Genomic DNA, 21,305 nt, shown 5'->3' with positions numbered 1-21,305 from the left:
GGGGCCCTCTCCTTCCTCAGGCAGGCCACATTATGGAGGACAGAACAAGCCACAGTGATATCGCATGCTCTGTCTGGACTGACCCTCAGATGGAGCAGACATTGGAAGCGTGCCTTCAGGAGGCCAAAGGTCATCTGGATCCGAGCCCTTGTCCTGGCACGGGCATTGTTATATGCCTGCTGTGCTCCCAGAGGGTCTGCGTAAGGTGTGAGGCAAAAAGGCTCACAGGCATACCCTCTGTCCCCCAGCAGCACACCAGAGAATTCACCTTTGAATGCAAAATGTCATCAATAGAGGGACATTCTTGACACAACCTTGATGTTAAAAGTGGCTGTTAATCGAGGTCATGTGGCTCACCTTGTGACAGGCGCCGATAGACTGCAGAGGACCGAAAGATTCGGGAATCATGCACTGAGCCGGGCCACTTTGCCACAACATTGCTGATCAGGTAGTCAGCATTGCAGACCATCTGACAGTATAAAAATTTCCCTCATGGGCACCTGAGGGGTTAGGTCAGCTAGTGGTGACCCACCACCTGTGCCTTGCTTGTGGGTTTTTTTTTTTAATTGCTATAAGTACAGACAATATGTGAGCAGGCACCCTCTGGGTACAAAGTATGTACATGCATAATATTGGTCAGGGCACTTACCGTTCTGCAGAATGTTCTTGCACTTGATCTTGACTTGCTGCCAAGTTCGTTTGGGCCCAGCCATGTTTAATATGAAATTAATAAATTAAATTAAAAAATGAACAAAGGACACACACACATAATGAATGAAACAACAGAGGAGCAAATACGGAGCTGCATTTACATGATTTCACTCACATCTGCAGTCAGTTTCACTGGCAGTTCCAGCTGTTTCATAATCAGAATACAACTACGTTTTTTGGGGTGTTAATAAACTTTGGTGATGGTTTCAGTGGAGTAGTGAGTGTGTGTTTGTGCAATACTTACGCTTTCAGACGATCTGCAATACTTTACTTTTCACGCTTTCTCTCGTTGTTTTACGGCAGTGGCGGTGTTTCCTTTTTTTTAAATTTGGTCTTTCACCTCTTCATATGCCTCCATAATTATCTCCTGCTCCAATGGGGAGAAGTAAGCTGCACGAGCTGCCATGGTGAATCAGTGAATCTGTGATTGATTGCGGGCCCTGTTTGAGGAGCTGTGTGCTGCAACTTATCCAGGATTGGTTTCACCTGGCTTGATGAATCTGTGTCTACTTATCCTGGCTTGGCATTTGTGCAACCAATTAAGCCTGAACTCTGTTGTTTTGGATTGGTTGAGCCAGGCTCAATAACTTATCCTGGATGTCTGAATCCTACTTTTGTGCAACAGGCCCCTGGTGTCTTAATCAGCTAGATGCACCTGTGTCAATTACTACACAGTTGGTCAACATATCATCTCAACGCTCATGACTAGGCTTTTAATCACAGATGTTTCAAATCTAGTTATCAAATTTCAAATTAATAAATTAACAAGAAATTAACAGATTGATACCCAGATCCATGATTTTATTTTCAATTAATGAGAGATGTCTCCTACAAACAAGAAGTCATTATAAGTGAAAATGTGCCCCTTGTTTCTCATAGCCATAAATTAAATAAATGCTCAAAGGAAGTTTGTATTCAACTAGGATTAAAAAAGGGATATTAAGAAAAACTAACCTCAGCTAGTACTTTAGATGCTGTAAAGGACATTATAAAATTCCACTGTGGACATTAATAGGTTAAAGGGGCAGTAACTAATGCATCTAAACAATTTATTCACTTTTAGTGATAAAATTAACCCTTCAACTTGGAATTATTTTTACGCCTGATATAATGCAGTGTTTTTGCAGCTGTATATCTTAACAGCAAGACAAGCTATATGACTTGTTTATATCAAGTATATTTATTTAGTACATTAAAATGTCAATGCAAATATTTTATTTAAGTAATTTAATGTCATATATTTCCACCCTGTACCAGTGGTGGAAAGTAACTCAGTACATTATTTAATGTTATCATTGTTATCATCACATTGTTATTACGTAAAATTATGAAGTATCTGAGTATTCCAATTTTAAGTTACTTTATACTTACACTTCACTACATTTATTTTATAGATATTAGGTACTAGACACTGAGATATCAAGTTTATACATAATAAATATATGCTGAGTTTAAGCAATGTTATAGATACAGCTAACAAACCATATATAAAGTATTTAAAAATAACTTTTCTTTAACAATTCACAACATAAAATGCTGCATACACAATAATGCATTCATAACAATAATCATAACAATGTCACTCTTCTGCCAGTAGAGTACTTTTAATTTTGTATATTTTGCTGATACTTCTCTACTTTCACATAAATAAGATTAAGAACACAGGACGTTCACTTATAGTTGAATAATTTTACTTGCAGGTATTGCTATTTTTATTGAAACAAAAGGCCTGAATATTCATTCCACCACTGCCCCACACATACAAAAATTATATTATCATTGGTTACACTTACTTAAATATAGACTCTGGAGTATTTACCCATGGAGAAGAATTACAGTATAATATGCCTACACACATACTTGACTCATTGCACCTTTTGTTCCTTGGTCCCTTTCCTCAATTTTTGTCACATTTAGATTTGTCCAGGTTATATCACCTGTGAAGTGTTCTTCTGGCCATGTAAGTAATTTGAATTCAATATTTTGCAAGATACATGTGTGAATATAGTTTTCCGGAGGATATTGAAATCAAAGGGACTATGATGCATCTTATCTCTTTGTTAGTTTAATTGCAGTGTTTAAGTTAGGAGTTTCTGAGGTTTCAAGTGGGACCAGTAGTACTTCTCAAGGGGTTCACTGCTCCATAGAAGACGGACAACAAATCAAACTATATACCTTCATGTATAGTATGCTGTTTGATGTAGTGCCACTGCTGGTTTTAGGGTTGTAACAAACAAATATATGCATATTTTGTGATGTTTGGCAGTTGAAAAAGACCCATATGCTAACACAGGACAGATGGGGAAGTAATAAGTGGATGAATGACAGTTCTGTGATAGTAACATGCCTAGCTGTCCAAGATGGCGGACGCGCTTGCGCATGCGTCACTCAGAGCGGCTAGTGCGAGAGTCGAGCTGCAGCCACGCAGACTAACGACACACCTACTTTGGAACATAACACACCCATTTTACTGGACGACACACCTCCTTAGAGCTTCTCCTAAACCTATCCAAGTACTTGTGGTGCGTAACGTTGAATCTAACCATTTCTAGGGCGTATCATGTACGTTAGTAGGCGTGTCTTGTAGCAGCTTTATGTTCGCAGATGGACCTAAATACGTGTACGGTGTCGGCAGTAGCAGCAGGCAGACAGAAATGGCTGCGCCCACGAACCGGTGCTGCAACGGTGAAGGAGGGTTTGCTGCGTGCCCGCGGACGGCGAACTGTTGGTGGTGGTATGCGGTGCTCCTGTTGCCCTTGTTATCCCTGCAGACGGTTACTGCGCTGGTGGAGGGCCTGTACTGCGGCACCGAGGTCTGCTACGATGTGCTCGGCGTCACCCGGGAGGCCGCTAAGGCAGAGATCGCCCGTGCTTACCGGCAGCTTGCGCGCCGGTATCACCCGGACAGATTCAGGCCGGGTGAGCCCGGCTTAGAGGGAGAGACTCAGGAATCCTCCCAGAAGAAGTTCTTGCTCATTGCGACCGCGTATGAGACGTTAAAGGTCGGTCCAAGTGTCTGTGACACGTAGATATGTCTGTCTCATTCTCTGTTAGAATATGTTTATCTCCCAAATGCAGAATGTGTCCAATAATATCCTCATAACGTAAGTCTCTAATATTCTCCTTAAACTCACGAAATGTTTAAATGCTTTATGATAACAGTGTAAAACTATTGTCGACCTCCTCCTTCGCTATACCCATACCCACTCTTGTAGGAAGTTATACAGTGTTCACATCCTTTGATGTAATGTCCATGTAGGGACTGATGTTTCCTTACGTCTCATATTTATTCATATTATTATAATGCATCTTTTCTTATGTCTTGCAATACGTTTTATTTCATAGTCTGCATCTTGCGTCCTAATATTAATAACATATATTCTATATAGTTTGTGTTTAGATGCTAAGATACTTTACAATGTTTATAGTAATCCATGAAGTCCATTTGCCTTCTATATTATCTCTATAATATTCATGAAGCGATGTCCTATGGCACCAATACAAGACAGCAAGTTTTCATAGTGTGTCATGTACCTTGTAATATTGCTAGAATGTTTTTCATGTGATTGACCAATTTATTTTCGTTTGCGTCCTTTAATATTCTTACATTACCAGTGTAAAAACTGGTGGAGTCTTTCTTTTCCACAAGTTTCATTTTTCAATGTGTAGGGCTGCAACTAATGATTAGGCCTATTTTTATTATCGATTATCGATCTGTCAGTAATTTTCTTGATTAATTGATTTATTGTTAGGTCAATAAATGTATAAAAATATAAAAAATGAAAATACCCACCACAATTTTCCCAAAGGACAAGGTGATGTCTTAAAATGTCTTGTCTAACCAACAGTTCAAACCCCAAAGTTTTTCAGTTTGCTCTCATAGAAGTCTCCTGATACCTGAAAATATTCATATTTGGAAAGCTGGAACCAGTTAAGTTTGACACAAAACAATAATTTCCTTTTAAGATAAATTCAGTTGTTTCTTCATTTTCTGTTGATCAACTTGTCAGTTAATCAGTTGGTCGGTGCAGCTCTCATAGTTTGTCATCAGCCTCCTCCTCTTTCTAATATTCTTTTAATATTCTTACAATGGTGCCCTACTATGTTTAGTGTCCTTTTTGTCTATCTCTTTATACGTCCATTTGGTATCCCTGCCATTCTCTCTTAGGGACTTGTTTCTGTGATATTAGATGTATATTTCTCTGTCTTATGCTTTAACTTATCTTTTGATGTTTGATATTTATGTCTCTGGGTGTTTTTCAAAAGATTTTAGCATGTCAGGTCATACTCTTGTTTCTATAAGGACAGATGGTATTATTGCACTATTGAAGTAGGATCTTCGTTCTATCTCTGTAATATTCAAAAAGCTGCTTTATAGCGGCCCAGATACGGCAGCAAGTTTAAAAATAATTATTTTACACCAGAAAACAAGGAGCTTTCTTTTGTCATCTGAAAAAAACAAAAAACAAACTGAAAACAGAAAACAGACTTGAAGTACAGATATGTGTGTTTTGTAACATTATTATTATTATTTGGGTTTTTTTTTTCTAATTTGAGCCCCCCCTGCAGGTCTTCAACATTAAAGTAAAACACAAATAATGCCTTGTTGGATTAGGGTTAGTAATTAATACTCCAATTAATTAATTCTGTGTGTGTAGGATGAGGACACTCGGCGCGACTACGACTATATGCTTGACCATCCAGAGGAGTACTATCAGCACTACTACGCCTACTACCGCCGACAGCTCACCCCCAAAGTGGACGTCAGGATTGTCATCCTGGTCACCATCTGTGCCATCTCCATCTTCCAGGTACAACTGCAGCCTCCAGCAGGATCAGAAACTACCAACAGGTTCTAAAGCCAATAAAATAAAGACTATAGACTATAAAATAAAGACACTTTATAAGATGCTGTGTAATGAGGTTGACTGGTGTACAGAAGTGATAAAATGAATAAAGTGTAATTTAGACAAGTTGTGCAGCAATGTACAAACATACATTATTATGCTTGAAGAAAACCACTTATGGACAGGTCAGAACAGGATGTTGACAGGTAATGCACGTAATTATATATGCTGTGGTGGTTTAACAGCTTGTAAACAGCAGTAAAATCAATGTGTGTGTGCTTGTGCGTGCGTGCGTGTGTATTAAAAACAAGTGATGGATGTGCACACACAGAGGTAAACAGGTTAACATAAAAGTAACAGTGACAGTGATGAGCTTGAGAGCTCAAGAATTCGTCAGTCTTGTAGTCTGTGAAATGAAGCTGTCTCTGGGCCTGGTGGTAGGGTACAGGATCCTACCAGACAGCAGCAGGACGAGTGATTGGGGTCTTTAATGATGTTGTTGGCCTTCTTTCTGTCCGCTGAATGTAGAGGGCCTACATGGATTGCAGCATCAACCTGAAGATGTGCTGAGTTTTCACCACCATATGTAGAGTCTTGGAGTAGAGGGTGGTGGAACTGCCAGTGATTATATGTGTTTGGATTATTTTCAGTATGAAAGATTCTGGTTTAACCTCATATAAATGAGGTTCAGACAATGAATTTATTTAAAAGAGAACAGAGATTGACTGTGGCTGTAATTTGATCAGTTTGGGTCATTGTCTAAATCTCTAATCATCCTATGATTCCACTAATAGTCAGTAAATAACTATATTGAATTATTGTCTGTTCCAGGAAACAGTGTTTTTTTTTTTCTTTCTGTAGTCTTGACACATGTACAGATGTGAGTATAGCCTCAAACAGGCAAGTCAAAACCCATTAGCACATACCTCTTATCTCCCTGTCTTGACAAAGTACTACAGCTGGCACAGTAGCTACAACGAGGCCATCAACTACCTGGTGACTGTCCCCAAATACCGAATCCAAGCCACAGAGATCGCCAAGCAGCAGGGCCTTCTTAACCGTACCAAGGAGAAGGGCAAGAACCGCCGCTCCAAAGAGGAGATCCGGGAGCAAGAGGAGGAGGTGATCCGTGACATCATCAAAAACAAGATCGACATCAAAGGAGGCTACCAGAAGCCCAACGTGTCAGACATCCTGCTTTGTCAGATCGTGCTCTCCCCCTACTACCTGACCAACTACGTGGCCTGGTACACATCCTGGGTTTACCGCTTCACCATCTGCAGGGAGGAGTACAGAGACGAGGAGAAGTTCTACATCATCAGGCCAGTTTTAAAGTTAAAGACACAGTGTAGTGTTGTACCACCTGGATGAATGAAATGAATGTAGACCTAGAAATGTGTCTAGCCTCAGCATCCTCTCAGTGTCACGTTACCTTATAGCAGACTGTGTTTTAATTTTCAGGAGGTACATGAAGATGTCACAGTCACAGTTTGACAGTCTGGATGAAAACACCAGACAGTCCTTCCTGGAGAAACAGCTCTGGATTAAAGGAAACTATGAGGTTTGTCATTTAAAATTCTTCCTCTCTGTATTCGTTGTTTCATCTGTCCTCCTTCTTTGCCTTCATCTATCTTCTGAACCTCTTCCTTTATTTCCTATTCAGAAACAGAATTGGGATATTTTATTGATGCCAGAGGGAAACTTTGGCCAGTTGCAGTTGCTCCAACAGTTAAAAATTCAGAGAGGAAATAAGAATCTCTTAAAATGTAGTAAAATATAGTAAAATGTGTACACTCTATAACAATATAAATACTGCACAGTCCATAAAACTCATGTGAATGAGCCACAGAATTGGACGTGAAAGAATTTTTTTGACAGTATGGTGTTGTCAGCAACCTTGGGCTAAAGGACATCTGTCAACTGGACGGAGCAATTCTGAATATTAGCAGTAGGTGCCAATTCAAAGGGTAAGGAAGCATCTTAGAAAATTCCTTACTTTGCTGATACTGATGCTGTACTAGCAGATTTTCTTTCTATATGAAATTTTGCTTTACAGTCTTTTCAAAGTGTCGAAGCCTGTAGGCAGGTCACTTAATAATTAAATGGCCAGTAACCAGTCTGGGACTTTCGTCACACCAAATGATCTCCTGAGTTTTTGCCCCAGTATGACATTTTTATGTTGTAATGCCTAGGTTTGAAGTAGAACAGTAGTTAGGATAATAACATTAGAGAAGTAACCATTCTGTCCCATTGTATTTGAATTCTGTCTGTTTGAGTGTTCGTACTTGTGGCGTATGGTCATGTCTAAAAGAGATAACCCTGCTATATAAATTAAAATGGCATAGAAGTAGGCTACTAGTGGTCAATGATAGTCTACAGACCTAAATAGGTTCAAATCCTTTTGAAAATTGCTGGTTTGAGTCCAGCATGTGTTAAGGAACCTGCGGTTTGAGTCCAGCATGTGTTAAGGAACCTGCGGTTTGAGCCCACAGTTTTATTGTATCAGGTTTGTTCTTTCGTTACTGAATGTTAGTGTGTAAATGAATGTGGTGAGTCTATGTGACAAGCTATTCCCCTTTGTGTGCTAAATTTCCCACCAGTCTGCAGTCTTCAGATGTAAAAATAATGTACCTTCCCAAGCCTTGTGATTGGATGTGTTTGTTTGTTAGTGTGTGTGTGTGCGTCTGAGTTATTATATGATAATACAGTTGAAATTACAATTGAATTAAATCAGAAGAAAAGGGGTTTTAAGTCTGGGGACAAAACTGAGTTAAAGACACTGCAATCATCTGCTGTTGGTCTACTGGAGGTTACAGCAATAGTCAAAAGAAAATCGGGGATGCAGCCTTTGTCCATTACGCCCCAAAAACTTTGCTCTTCAGTCTCTTCACTTTAGCCTTTTACTAAGTAGCTCTGACTTCCTGATACAGGTCAGAAACTTTTGGGCTTTGCCTTGCACTTATGTGCTGTTGCACTTCTTTTGAAATGTTGTATTTTACTTGATTGTATGCATTCTATGCAATCTACATTTACCTATATAGATCATTATTTTATGCTTTATCCTCATTTTTTGTCATTCTACTCTGTTTTTACCTATATTTTGTTATTTTACTCTGTGGCTTTATGCATTGTTTTTCTTTTTATTTTCTTCCTTATTATCATTATCAAGTGGGTTTTATTCTCCATCTTATTATACATTCATTTTTTAACTGTTTTTATGTCCATTCTGTCTTTTTTTATATAAAGCACTCACCAGGTGCATGTGATTTCTTTCTTGTAAAGCACTTTGAGCTGCAATTCATGTATATGTAAGATGCTGTACAAATAAAGTTCAATATTTTTGTTATATTAATATCATGCCCTAAGGTGGATAATTCAGGGGAGAAAACAGGGGTTGTGCTTGTTTTTGTTTTAGTCAGATAAGTTTGTGAGTATTTTCCGAGCTCATTGCACTGATATTTTGTATCTTTGTTTTTTCTCCTAAGCACTTTTCAAATTCATTTTTATTTACTCATTTATTTATTTTCATTTTGTCTCATTGTGTTGTTTTATGTCTCTTTTTCCCCACTTGAGAGTATCAGTGAATATTAGTGCTTGGAGTAAGTGTTTTTTCCATCAATGACTCAGTCGTCATGCTGCTTTTTCATTGTTTTCGCATTGTCATTTGATACTTTTATTTTAAAAGATAGATTTATAACTGCTTCAAGGGGAATATGACTGCGTGTACCAAATTTCATAGCACAGATCTTTTATAAAAAATTGGACATATTAACCTCTTGATGGAGCTGGAGGAAAAGTCAGGGGATCACCAAAGTCAGTAGGATTCATCAATCGGTGGGCCATCAATATCTATACAAAATCAGTATAGTAATACATCTTGTATTTCTTTGCACAACCCTGTGTTGAGCAATGATACATTAAATAAAACTTGAACCTTAAACCTTGAAAGCACCATTTCGATGATGATGATAACTGTTAACTTAACTGCTAACCCATGATCAGGCTCCGGCAGCAGAGTGGTGAGTATGATGTGATGTTGTTTTACTGATGGAATTATGCAGTCTATGGAGATGTTCATTGTACTGAATTGACCATGTGGCTGTGTTTTTTTTGTTGTTGTTGTTGTTGTTGTTGTTCGTTTGTTTTTTGTTCTTTTACTTTATTGTAATATGCCCTGGGAAAACACGGTCTAGCTGTGAGCAGCAAAGAGCCCTCCAGCCTTAGATGTAGTGCTGTAAACTGTAGACTTTGCGAGTATAAACGTCCCTGATGTGTGTCTTTCAGGTGTACAGAAAGGAGCAGGAGGAGGAAATGAAGGTGAAGATGGCAACCGACCCGAGGATGAAGAGGTACCGTCGCTGGATGAGAAACGAGGGACCGGGCAGGCTGACATTCATCGACGACTGACAGCCACAAGTTCCGTCTTCAACATACACACCTGCCTCAGTGCCAACATACACGGACAACGCATGCCGTGCTGTGTGGAGAAACGCCTGTACAGAAAGATTGACAATGCCTGTTTATATAGTGAGAGATATTTTCATAGCAGTCAGGCCTCGTAAATGGGAATGACTAAGTGGAACAAGCTGGAAGCTGGGGCTTCAGATTGAGTAATTTTTTACACCATGCTATTTTTTTCAAACCAACAGGATTATTTCATTTTAAAGAAGTCTAATGATTAATGAAATTTTATTCTGTAATTTTCTCCAGAAGTTTTTTGCACTCTCCTGCTCATAAAAACAGATGGATGACTGAGTTTTGGTGATTTTTGTGAAATGATTATCTGCTGGATAACTGACATCATCCAGGTGCAAGGCGATTAACATACCACCTAGTAACTAGGCTACGGGGGGTATTGATATAACCATCTTCTCATCTGACTCTGGGAATAACGGTTCCTTTGTTTATCATATCAGTTGTTCAAACATTAAGAGAATACTGATGAAATGTCAGGTACGTAATACATTTCCTCCAGGGATTTTCTCAACTGTGTTTTTCTGTCCAAAAAAAAAGTTGAAGCAAAAAGAGATGAGCACATTTCAAATGCTTATGTAAATCACAGTCTTATTGTGCGAATGGAAGCCAAAGTTGCAAGTATCTGTAAATTGTGCAGTGCCAGATATTTCTCACAGTTTGTCATGGTTTTTGCCCTCTGCCTCTTCAGAAGTTCAGGTGGCTGCTTGCTGTTTGAAAGAACTTAATATTATTTATTGTTTCACATTTCACTGGTCTTTCTGATGTCATTTTGGTGTGGAGGCAGCATTAAATGCATATTGTAACTACACAGTCACACAGTCTTTGATATTAACACAACCCAGGGAGGGCTGGTATAAATGGGCTAAGCTAGAACACAAAAGATGAGAAAATTATTTTTTAAATAACTTACAACAGATTGTTTTGAGTTTAGATTAAACCAAAGGTAGCAATAGCACCAATCAGTCAGAAGAAAAACTTAGAATATCTGTAAATGGGCTTATTTTTTACAGCCCCAGCATGTACAGTCCACTTTCATTCATTTCATTGTCAGTGATTGACAGGTGTCATGTCATGCCCCCATGATTCACTGATCATTTGTAACGAACTGAAAGGTGAGCTGATTGTGATGTACAGTAACGCGGAGTTCGGGGGTTAAAGTGGGCTTTGTCATTTTTGAGGATGCTGACGGAGAACAACCTTCAGAGCACTTTTTCTAAGACTCTGAAATGAACACAAATAGCCATCACAACTCCGATGACATCGGCAGAGTCAGAGAGGTGTTTCAGTACGCTCCAGAGGATTAAAGCATTTCTCTGAAGTACGATGGGGCAGGACACATTGAATGCACTTGCCGTGCTGTCTGTCGAGAGGAACTTCATCTAAAAATGACCAGATTTCAATGACATGGTGATTAACCTGTTTGCATCTCAGAAAGGCCGTTGATGTGAGATTCTTTTCAAATACGGTAGGCCCATGTAGACCTGTTGAAGGACTGTGACACGCTGTTGTTGCTGAGGTTATCTGTTGCACTGAAGGCGTGTTTGACACTACATGTCGCCAAACAGCTGGAATAAAACAGCTGCAGCAGGATATCTGTGGGCAGTCGGTGCAGCTGGAACACGTTTTGTAGTGTATGTGTGTGAGAGAGAGAGAGAGGGTGTAGAGAGAATGGGTGTGTGTGTGTGTGTGTGAGTGAGCGAGGGAGAGAGAGAGGGAGAGAGAGAGTTGATATAGAGCACTAACAAAGTATAGTGACCTGTAATTGATGTAACTGTGTATCAGGTGATGTTGCCTTTGCAGCTATGTTAACTATTTTATCATTTATTTTATTATGCATTTGATAGCCCACCCACCAAATTTCACCACCAGCCGCCACTGACACAACCATTTAGCTTTTTTAAATTCACCCTGCATCTGGACTGTTTAATTAATCAAAAAGAAAGAATTGTCTGGAAGCGTAAAGTCAGCCATGGACAGCGTCTCCGTCAACTCACGGCCCTATGTTCGCTTGTTAGCTAGCTAAAGCGAATAAAATCTGCTTGCAACATTTGTCATTCCAAAATTGACGGTTGCTGCTATTTCTTTATGTTAAGATTTGTGCTACATTTGGATAGAAAGTTATCTGGATGGAAATAGAGAGGGGCAAGGCACTGCATGTCAAATGGGGATAATGGACAGTCTTCTAATAACAAGCATACTGTTGCACTCTATGTAGGGATTTTTTCCATTGTGAGATCAATACAGTCTAATCTAATCTATTGCTCACAAGTAAAATTAAGGAGTTAGCTGTATGAAGACATGAAAAATAACTTTAAAGACTCTGTTCACACCCCTGTGTGCTGTAACACCTGCCAGATCAGTGTGTACTGTCGGTGATAATGGTTAAAGTCACAAAATCAAATCCTTTGTTTCATGTCAGCTTCTATTATCTTGCTTGGTTTGGGCCATAAAATGACTCTGTAATTCCTTGGTTTTGACACTGGCTATGTCACTAATGTTGATCTGCTTTGTAAGAAGATCTGAAAACAGATGAGTGAGGAATTGGTCATGGCTAAATTGCCAGCGGTAGACTACCCAGCTGGATTAAAGTGCTTCGTGAAGAACATGTGGAATGATGTTTAAGTTCTGCAGTATAATAATAAGTATAGTTGTTAAGCCCATTTTCTTTTCAGTAAATATGCATACATCTGTTTTGTCATTGTACTGTATTTCTTGAAGAAAGCACTTAGCAGTAAGGCCTCACACACAAACATTCCACAGCAATAACTGAAAATTTAATGGACATTTTCTGAAAATTACATTTTGCTACCAAGTTTTAGAAACGGATTCTTTAAAGAAATCGTTGGTAACAGTCAGAGGATTTTATATATATATATATATTTTAATTTTCATTGTACAATGTATTGCATGTGGAAAAAAGGTCAAAAATCATATTTATCAGGCTTCTGACCATTACCAGCTGTTTAGTTGCAACTCCGATTCCAAAAAAGTTAAGATGCTATTGCTATGTAAACCGCAAATAAAAACAGAATGCAATTTTTTGACATATATTCAGTGGAAAATAGTAAAAAGACAAGATATTTAATGTTCAAACAGATTTTTGTAAATATATACTCTGAATATATGCTGAATTTGATGCCTGCAACATGTTAAGTTGGCATAGCACTATGTTAAGTGAAAGGGGCATCCATAAAAGACGCCATTCACAAGCAAGGATGGGATTGGGATGGGACTTTGTGAAAAACTGTGTGTGCAAATAGTCCAACAGTTTAAGTTAAATTTGTCAATGGATAATTGCAAGGCATTTGGGGATTTCACCATCTCTAATCCATAAAGTCATCAAAATATTCAGAGAATCTGGAGAAATCTCTGCACGTCAGGAGCAAGGCTGGAAAACTAGGGCAAGAACAGTGACTGTAAATTTTGGCATCGAAAATATAATTGTCTTTGGAGGATAGTTTCAGTGCAAATTCTCTTTTTTTAAAGAACTGCTCTGAAACTGCTGTTACTAAAATAATCAGTGACCTCAGGACTAAATCCTGATGAAGATAGGGTCTCAATTCTTCTCTTAGACCTAAGCGCAGCATTTGATATGACTGACCATGATATGTTAATCATCTTGAACAGTTGCTGGGTCTTCCTGACTGTGTGTTAAACTGGTTTAAAACATACATCAAAGGGAGAATGTTTTATGTCAGCCTTGGACGTCATGTATCTGAGGAACATGGCATCTGTTTTGTTACATACATTCTGTATGTTGCCATATCATGCAGATGACACATAGCTGTACATCTCTGCCACACCAAATGATGCTGACTCCATTACTGTCTTTTGGCAATAAATAAATGGATGAGCAATAATTTCTTGAAGTCGCATGAGGACAAAAGTGAAATCCTAATATTTGACTGCAAAACAAAGATACATTTCTGGCAGTATCCAACTGCCTGTGTAGCGGTCGTACTCTTGCGTTGTGTTACTATGATCACCACAGACTCAACACACATATATAGTCAGTCCCCATCGCAGCGGCGCGCGCACACACACACACACATTCCGGTCCAGAGGACGGCGAGGTGCAACTGTTGCTATTTTTCTATATTTTGCTATTTGAACAAACAATTTCAATCAATGCATATTAATAACCGTACCTGGTTTCTGAAACACACATATATACAGTCAGTCCCCGTCGCAACGGCACGCACACACACACATTCCGGTCTGAAATAAAAACGAGGGAAAACCAATTAACTAACACAAAAGAAAACAAAAGAAAACTACGTCAACTTTTTATAAAAAAAAGGAACGTTACCATTATGAGTGCGAACATAAATTAAAGTACACATTTAACAACAAAAACCAAGTTTAATATGGACAAACAGCGGAGCTCCTGGTATTCATACATACCCAGAGGACGGCGAGGTGCAACTGTTGCTATCCTCCGGGTTGCACGACACCAGGTAGCAGGGCTGCTGACTTCAATGACCCTTGGACAACCTAAAACTGTTGGTGTATGTGTGTATGTGTTATTAAAATGGCAAGTGAAATCATACCACTACTTTAACTCCGTTACATTCCCCCCTACTGATCTCCACTTGCCCATACAATCAGACCGAAACTAATTAAAAAAACAAATAAACAATAAGGAGACTGGACTGTACAGTACATAACCTACAACATACCAGGCACCTTTAACATCACCCCAAGAGGAGGAAATAGACAAAGAAATAAAAATCCTCAAAGTGTTCAGTGCTCAGTGCTACCAATATCACAGATATCAAATACTCCAGTCAAAAGACTATTCCTGAAGAATTAGAATGAGGAAGGGTTGCAAAGCCTTCCAACACCCATAGGAAAAACATGCCCATGTACATGTTCAATTTACTCGAATATCATGACATAAAAACAGCACACAAAATGTCTCACCCGGACTCACTCACATCAGTAGTCACACGCAGGTGTGAGACCAACACAGAGAAAAAAAAAACAACTAAAACAAATATTTCAAACCCTCCTCAAAAGTGAAGGAACTCATGGCTATACAAAAGCCAATAACCATACACATACTGTTAGACCAATACATGAACACTAGCGACCAGCAAGAACCTTCTGGTGCATGTTTTGAATCAGTCTGACGACTGGTGTAACAACCCTCCCACACCTTGTCCGTACTCTCTGCACAGCGGCACAGGGAAGGTCACGTTCTGCCTCCGATGTGGTAACAGAACCGACAGCAGAAGGCAGCAAGTCAACAGAAAGACTAGAGAATGCAGGTCGAGAGTCAGGTAAATCAACAAAACAGCCAGTATTGACAGCGGGACCACCAGGGTCAGACTGGTTCAGTTCGTCAGATCTGATCTCAACTGGACTGTCAAGTCTACTGTCATCATGGTAGTCAGACACAACCACGTCAGGTTCGTCAGATCCAGCAGTGTCCTGTCCATCCACACCATCCAAGGATGTCTCCTGATCTCCAGAGGCTGGGAGTTGAGAAATCCAACAGACAGTCCTGTCCTCGGGTCCTGATCCAGGAAGATCACTCAGATGACCACGATCATCCGCCACAGACTCAATCTCAGCCTCATCAGTCGGGACACTGACAAAGGAGCCATCTTCTTCAAAAATCTCAGGAACAGGTAAGAAGTTCACAGGCATGATGAGGTTCCTGTGGACCACTTTCTCCTGGTTCGTTGCACAGTTCCTGAGTCTGAAGGTGTGAGTACTATCCTGTTTCTCCACAACAATGTACAAATGGCTCTCCCAGCGATCAGCCAGTTTCCTTCGACCTCTCTTTCCTTTGTTAGCCAACAAGACTCTATCCCCAACCTACACAGGTGCACCCCTCACCTTGCGATTGTAGAGCCCAGTCTGCCTCTCTTGTTGTTTAGTGGTTGAAACCTGAGCAACCCTGATAGCCTCAGCCAAGTCACGCCGGAGACATTGCACATAAACATCATAATCAACCACTTGCTCATCCACAAGCACAGACTGAAACAACATGTCCACAGGCAGCCGGGGAATCCTGCCGAACATGAGCAAAAAGGGTGCAAAACCTGTGGTTTCATGAACTGTCGCATTATAAGAGAAGGTGAGTGAACGCAGGAGCTGGGGCCATTTCTGCTTGGCTCTGGGTGGAAGGGCTCCGATCATGTTCCCAGGGGTGCGATGAACCTTTAAACTGCCCCATTACTCATGGGATGGTAGGGTGTTGTGTGAGACTTCTCAACACCCGCAACTTGGAGCATCTCAGCAATAAGGCTGCTTTCAATGTTCGCACCTTGGTCTGAATGCACCCGCTCTGGGAAGCCATAAACACAAAAAAAGTTATTCCAGAGCTGATGAGCGACAGCCTTAGCAGACTGGTTGGGACAGAGGTAGGCCTGAGCCAGCTTAGTGAAATGGTCAGTCACCACAAGTACATCCAGAGACTTGTTGGATGAGTCCTCAGCTGACCAAAAGTCAACGCAGACCAACTCAAGAGGTCTAGATGTCTGAACACTCTCGAGTGGCGCCCTGGCCTCAGGTTCAGGAGACTTGCTGACCAAGCAACGGTGACAGCGCTGCACATAATCTCTGACATCCTTTTCCATCCCAATCCAGTAGAACCGCTGCCTTGCCAAGGATAGTGTCCTCTTTTGCCCTTGATGCCCTGCCTCATCATGGATACCTCTCAGAACCTTATCCTTCAGGTGAGTTGGCACCACAGAAAGCCTCACTGCATGCAGGAGTCCAATCAGCAGAGGAGAGGTCTCGAGACTTAGGCTGGATGTTTTTTTTGGTACGTCGCAGCCTTCTCACGCCAGACGTCAGTGCAAACAAAGGCTTGCTAATACCAGAGTACCCCTCAAAAAACTGCTGATAAAAGCCAACCATCCCCAGAAAGGATCTGATCTTGGTGGGGGATGGGATGTCAGTGCCTTCCACCATTAAGTCAGACACGTGCAAGTCCACAATAGCTTTGACTTTCTCTGGATCAGTTGATATGCCCTCCTTTGTCACAATGTGCCACAAAAACTTCACCGGAGGCCTCATGAAGTGACACTTTTTGGGAGCTAGCTTCAGGTTGTGTGCTTTTAACCTCTCAAAAACCAACTCCAACCTCTGTAATGATATCTGCTCATTGGGGGCAAACACCAGAATGTCATCAAGATAACACAAAAGACTCAAAAAGTTCTGGTCACCAAAAATAGCCATCATCATCCTCATGAACGTGGCTGGACTGTTACCAAGTCCCTGTGGGAGCCTGTTGTACTCATAAAGGCCAAACGGGGAGGTGAAAGCAGTGAACTTTTTATCTGCCTCATGGACTTCAACATTGTAATACCCCGAAGTCAAATCCATGGTCGAGAAGAACGCATTCCCCCCCAAGGCAGTCAAGGCATCAGCCTGGTGAGGCAAGGGATGTGCGTCCCTGACAGTCCGTGCATTCAGCCACCAAAAATCAGTGCAGAGCCTCAGGTCACCGTTCTTTTTCCAGACAAGAACAAGAGGTGATGCATACTCACTTGTAGACTTCCTTATGATGTCACGCTCTTCCATCTCATTTAAAGCTACTCTCAGCTTCTCATAGTGTGATGGGGACAGACAGCAATAAGGGAGTCTGAATGGTTTGCTGTCACTCAGTCGAATGCGGTGTACAAAGTCTTTGGCTTTACCACAGTCCAACCTGTGGCGAGAGAAAATGGACTCATATCTAGCCAACAGGTCAACCAGCTTTGCCTTCCAGAAGGGGGTCAGGTGAGTCGCGTCAATGTCAATGTCCTGTAGACCAAGATCAGAGAGTGTGGGACTAAAAGTCGGTCGGACGGAACAGTTCGAGTCAACAGTCAAGCTCTTCTCACTGTCAGTGTCAGTCTTATCAACTGTTTTTGTCACAGCACACTTAACTTCATCGGGTAAGTCAGTTGCATAAAGGTAGTTGGTGTCAAAGTCTTCCATCGCCACGCATGGTGACACGTCAGCAATCTTGCAGTTTCGTCTCAAAGTCACTGGTCTAGGCAAAGGGTTAACGACTCTTACTGGAACCCATCCATCACCCCACAGTGGCGTCACGACACGGCCCACCATCACTGAGCATGGCACTGTTCTTGACTCACTGGGCTCCACAACCACCGTGCTGCCTGCTGAGAGAGACAGATGAGCAGGGAGTTTGAGAATGTTTGAGTTTCACAGAACCAACTGTATCAGGACACTCATCACCTCTCCATGCCTCCACAGTGGTCAACAGTTGCAGCAGGCTCTCTTCTTCCACAGGAACCTGACCAGGAAGCGAAGCCTTCCCCCAGAAGTTCCCGGAGTGCTTCAACACCAGAATGAGGTGCTTTATGACATTGCTGCCAAGAATGAGATCATCACTTTGACCCTCCACAATGAGCGTCGGAACAGAGAAGCAACAACCAAACACTTTCATCCGTAACTCACACACTCCGACAGGGTCTGTTCTCGAACCTCCACAACCAACAAGAACAACTGAAGTGGGAGAAACAGAGTCAGGGGAAAAAACATTGTTCTGTTCCAGGAGGGGAAGCACACTGGAGCTCAAAGAACAGGCCATGGAGCCACTGTCAAACATAGCCCTAAGTTTTACAGTCTCTCCGATCAACACATCAGTGTGAAAAAGGTTATCAGCAGCAGAGAGTCTTTGTATATTTTGAACAATCACAGTGGCACTAACACCAGCTAAAGAACAAAACTGTGAATATATTGACTCAAGATCACTGTCATCAGGAACTGGTGGGGACATGTCATCTGGCCCTACGCTACCCCCCTGCTCATGCGGGCCAACTAGTTTCCCTGTTGGGTGGAATTGCCAGGCTGAGCAGCAGGTAGGTCAGAAGGAGGAACAGCATGACAGGTGACAGCCTGATGTCCAGAACCATAGCAGTGAAAACAGAGCCGCTCACTCCTACAATGAGATGCGGTGTCATGGTCGTCACCCCCACAAACTGAACACGGCCCCCGAGACGGACCGCGGCCACCAGCACCTGGCCTCGGCAACCTGGGACACCGGGGAGCCTCACGCTGCAGCAACCGCTCAAGGAGGGTGATGACATGTTCAAGAGACTGTCCTCCAGACTGTGATGTTCCACTGGCTGCAGCTGGTTGAGAGGTAGGGGCTCCCCCTGTGGACTGGGCATGACACTGCAAAACATTTCCAGTCTGGCTGGTTTGCAGGCTTGTAGCAGGGTGAGGAGAGTGATGCTGCTGGAGGCGCCTCTTCCGGTGGTGTTCATCCAACCTCACCTGAACATCAGTGGCTGTCCATTCATCCAGTGGCTTGCAGCTGAAGACTAGAGACAGCTCAGTATCTGGGCAGTGAGTGATAAACATGACTGTCACTTCACGGGAAGGATCATCGAGAGTTTTACCCATTCTCTTCAGTCCATCCACAGCAGTGTCAATGGCTTTATTGAGCCGAATCCAATAGTCAACAGCAGTCTCAGTTGGCCAAGGCTTTGTGTCATAAAAGTCAGCAAGGGGCATAAAAGAGGTCACAGTCTCACTGAAATGCTGCTTAAGTATGTCAAACACAGGTTGAGGGCCTGACTGTAAGTCTAAGGAGGGTTGACTGCGAAGCCCAATGGTCACCACACATCACGTGCCCGCTCCCTTAGCTTGCCCAAAACTTCATCTACCTGGTGACAAAGCTCTATGCCCCTCCTATTCAGGTAAAGCCTCATAGCTTCCTCCCACTCTGAGACTGAAATCCTATCAGTATTATCCCCCCTGAAAGGATGAGGTTCATAACTGTCATGTGTAACTGTCAAGTTAACTTTAGAAAGATCAGCTGTGGTTGACTGAGTCATGTTAGTACCACTAGCTGGAATGGACTTAAGACATGAAATAATGTTTTCACCTATACTGGTCCCAATCTGTCTCACCAGGTCACTGAGAACATGAACATCGTGACCAGAAAGTGCAGACTCACCATCCACCCCAGCATCTGCAGTGGCACATGCCTCATTGCTCCCAGGGCAACAGTGAGGAGTGGATGTAACTTGCCTGTCTACCCCAAGCCCACCCAGAGAAGGATACTGACTAACCCACAGTTTAGAACCCCTTCCAACACTTGACACATTGAATTCATCCATTGTCACAGAAAAGAAAAAAAAATTGAGAATATCAAAATCCACAGCTGATAGTCTGTTACTCTATGCAGCTACAATAAACCACCTTTTTTGTTTTTTTTTTTTTTGTTTTTTTTTTTAACACCATGGCACAGACCAGCCACATTAATCACACACAATAAAAACAGTTCAAACTCGAATTATTCACTATAACCAGTCTCAGGATACCAAGGAAGTGAATAAGGCACAGGAGAAGCAGTTGCGTAAAGGGTCGTTGATCCCACGTCGAGCTCGGGGCGTCACCATGGAGACGAGCAGGCACCGTGGCGGCGAAGGCTCACAACGTCCCGGCAGCGTAGCAGCAGCATCCGGGTCACGGCACCATTGTAGCGGTCGTACTCTTGCGTTGTGTTACTATGATCACCACAGACTCAGTTCAGTTGGCATCCAGACACGCCATTTATTGGTCCTGGTTTATGAAACACACATATATACAGTCAGTCCCCGTCGCAGCAGCGCGCGCACACACACACACATACATTCCGGTCCAGGGGACGGCGAGGTGCAACTGTAGCTATTTTTCTATATTTTGCTATTTGAACAAACAATTTCAATCAATGGATATTAATAACCGTACCTGGTTTCTGAAACACACATATATACAGTCAGTCCCCGTCGCAGCGGCGCGCACACACACACACACATTCCGGTCTGAAATAAAAACGAGGGAAAACCAATTGACTAAACACAAAAGAAAACAAAAGAAAACTACGTCAACTTTTTATAAAAAAAAAAGGAACGTGCTCAACCATTATGAGTGCGAACATTACACATTTAGTACACATTTAACAACAAAAACCAAGTTTAATATGGACAGACAGCGGAGCGCCTGGTGTTCATACACACCCAGAGGACGGCGAGGTGCAACTGTTGCTATCCTCCGGGTTGCACGACACCAGGTAGCAGGGCTGCTGCCTTCAATGACCCTTGGACAACCTAAAACTGTTGCTGTATGTGTGTATGTGTTATTAAAATGGCAAGTGGAATCATACCACTACTTTAACTCCGTTACACCTGTTTCCTTGTAATTCTTGCTTCCCCTCCCTTGTGTTTTTTGTGTGCTATGTGCCTGAGCTGAACTGGGCATGGTTCACCTGCACACCTGAGGTTCATCAAGCAAACAACGCTCACAGTATATAAACCCCAG

The 21,305-nt window shown here is 41.8% G+C and overlaps 1 protein-coding gene across 1 annotated transcript; it reads left to right on the top strand.

Moving 5' to 3' along the window:
- Positions 1 to 3,303: 3,303 nt before the first annotated feature.
- On the top strand, positions 3,304 to 10,314 carry dnajc25 (DnaJ (Hsp40) homolog, subfamily C, member 25). Its single transcript, XM_041960881.1, has 5 exons — positions 3,304 to 3,713; positions 5,370 to 5,522; positions 6,510 to 6,880; positions 7,020 to 7,119; positions 9,843 to 10,314. The coding sequence occupies exons 1-5, from the start codon at positions 3,306 to 3,308 to the stop codon at positions 9,963 to 9,965; spliced, it is 1,155 nt and encodes a 384-aa protein (XP_041816815.1). The 5' UTR covers positions 3,304 to 3,305; the 3' UTR covers positions 9,966 to 10,314.
- The last annotated feature ends 10,991 nt before the right edge of the window (positions 10,315 to 21,305 follow it).

The sequence above is a fragment of the Chelmon rostratus genome, chromosome 19 (assembly GCF_017976325.1).
Source record: "Chelmon rostratus isolate fCheRos1 chromosome 19, fCheRos1.pri, whole genome shotgun sequence".
Lineage (NCBI taxonomy): Eukaryota > Metazoa > Chordata > Actinopteri > Chaetodontiformes > Chaetodontidae > Chelmon > Chelmon rostratus.
Note: the sequence above shows the minus strand (reverse complement) of the source record. Positions and strands in the feature narration are given on the sequence as shown.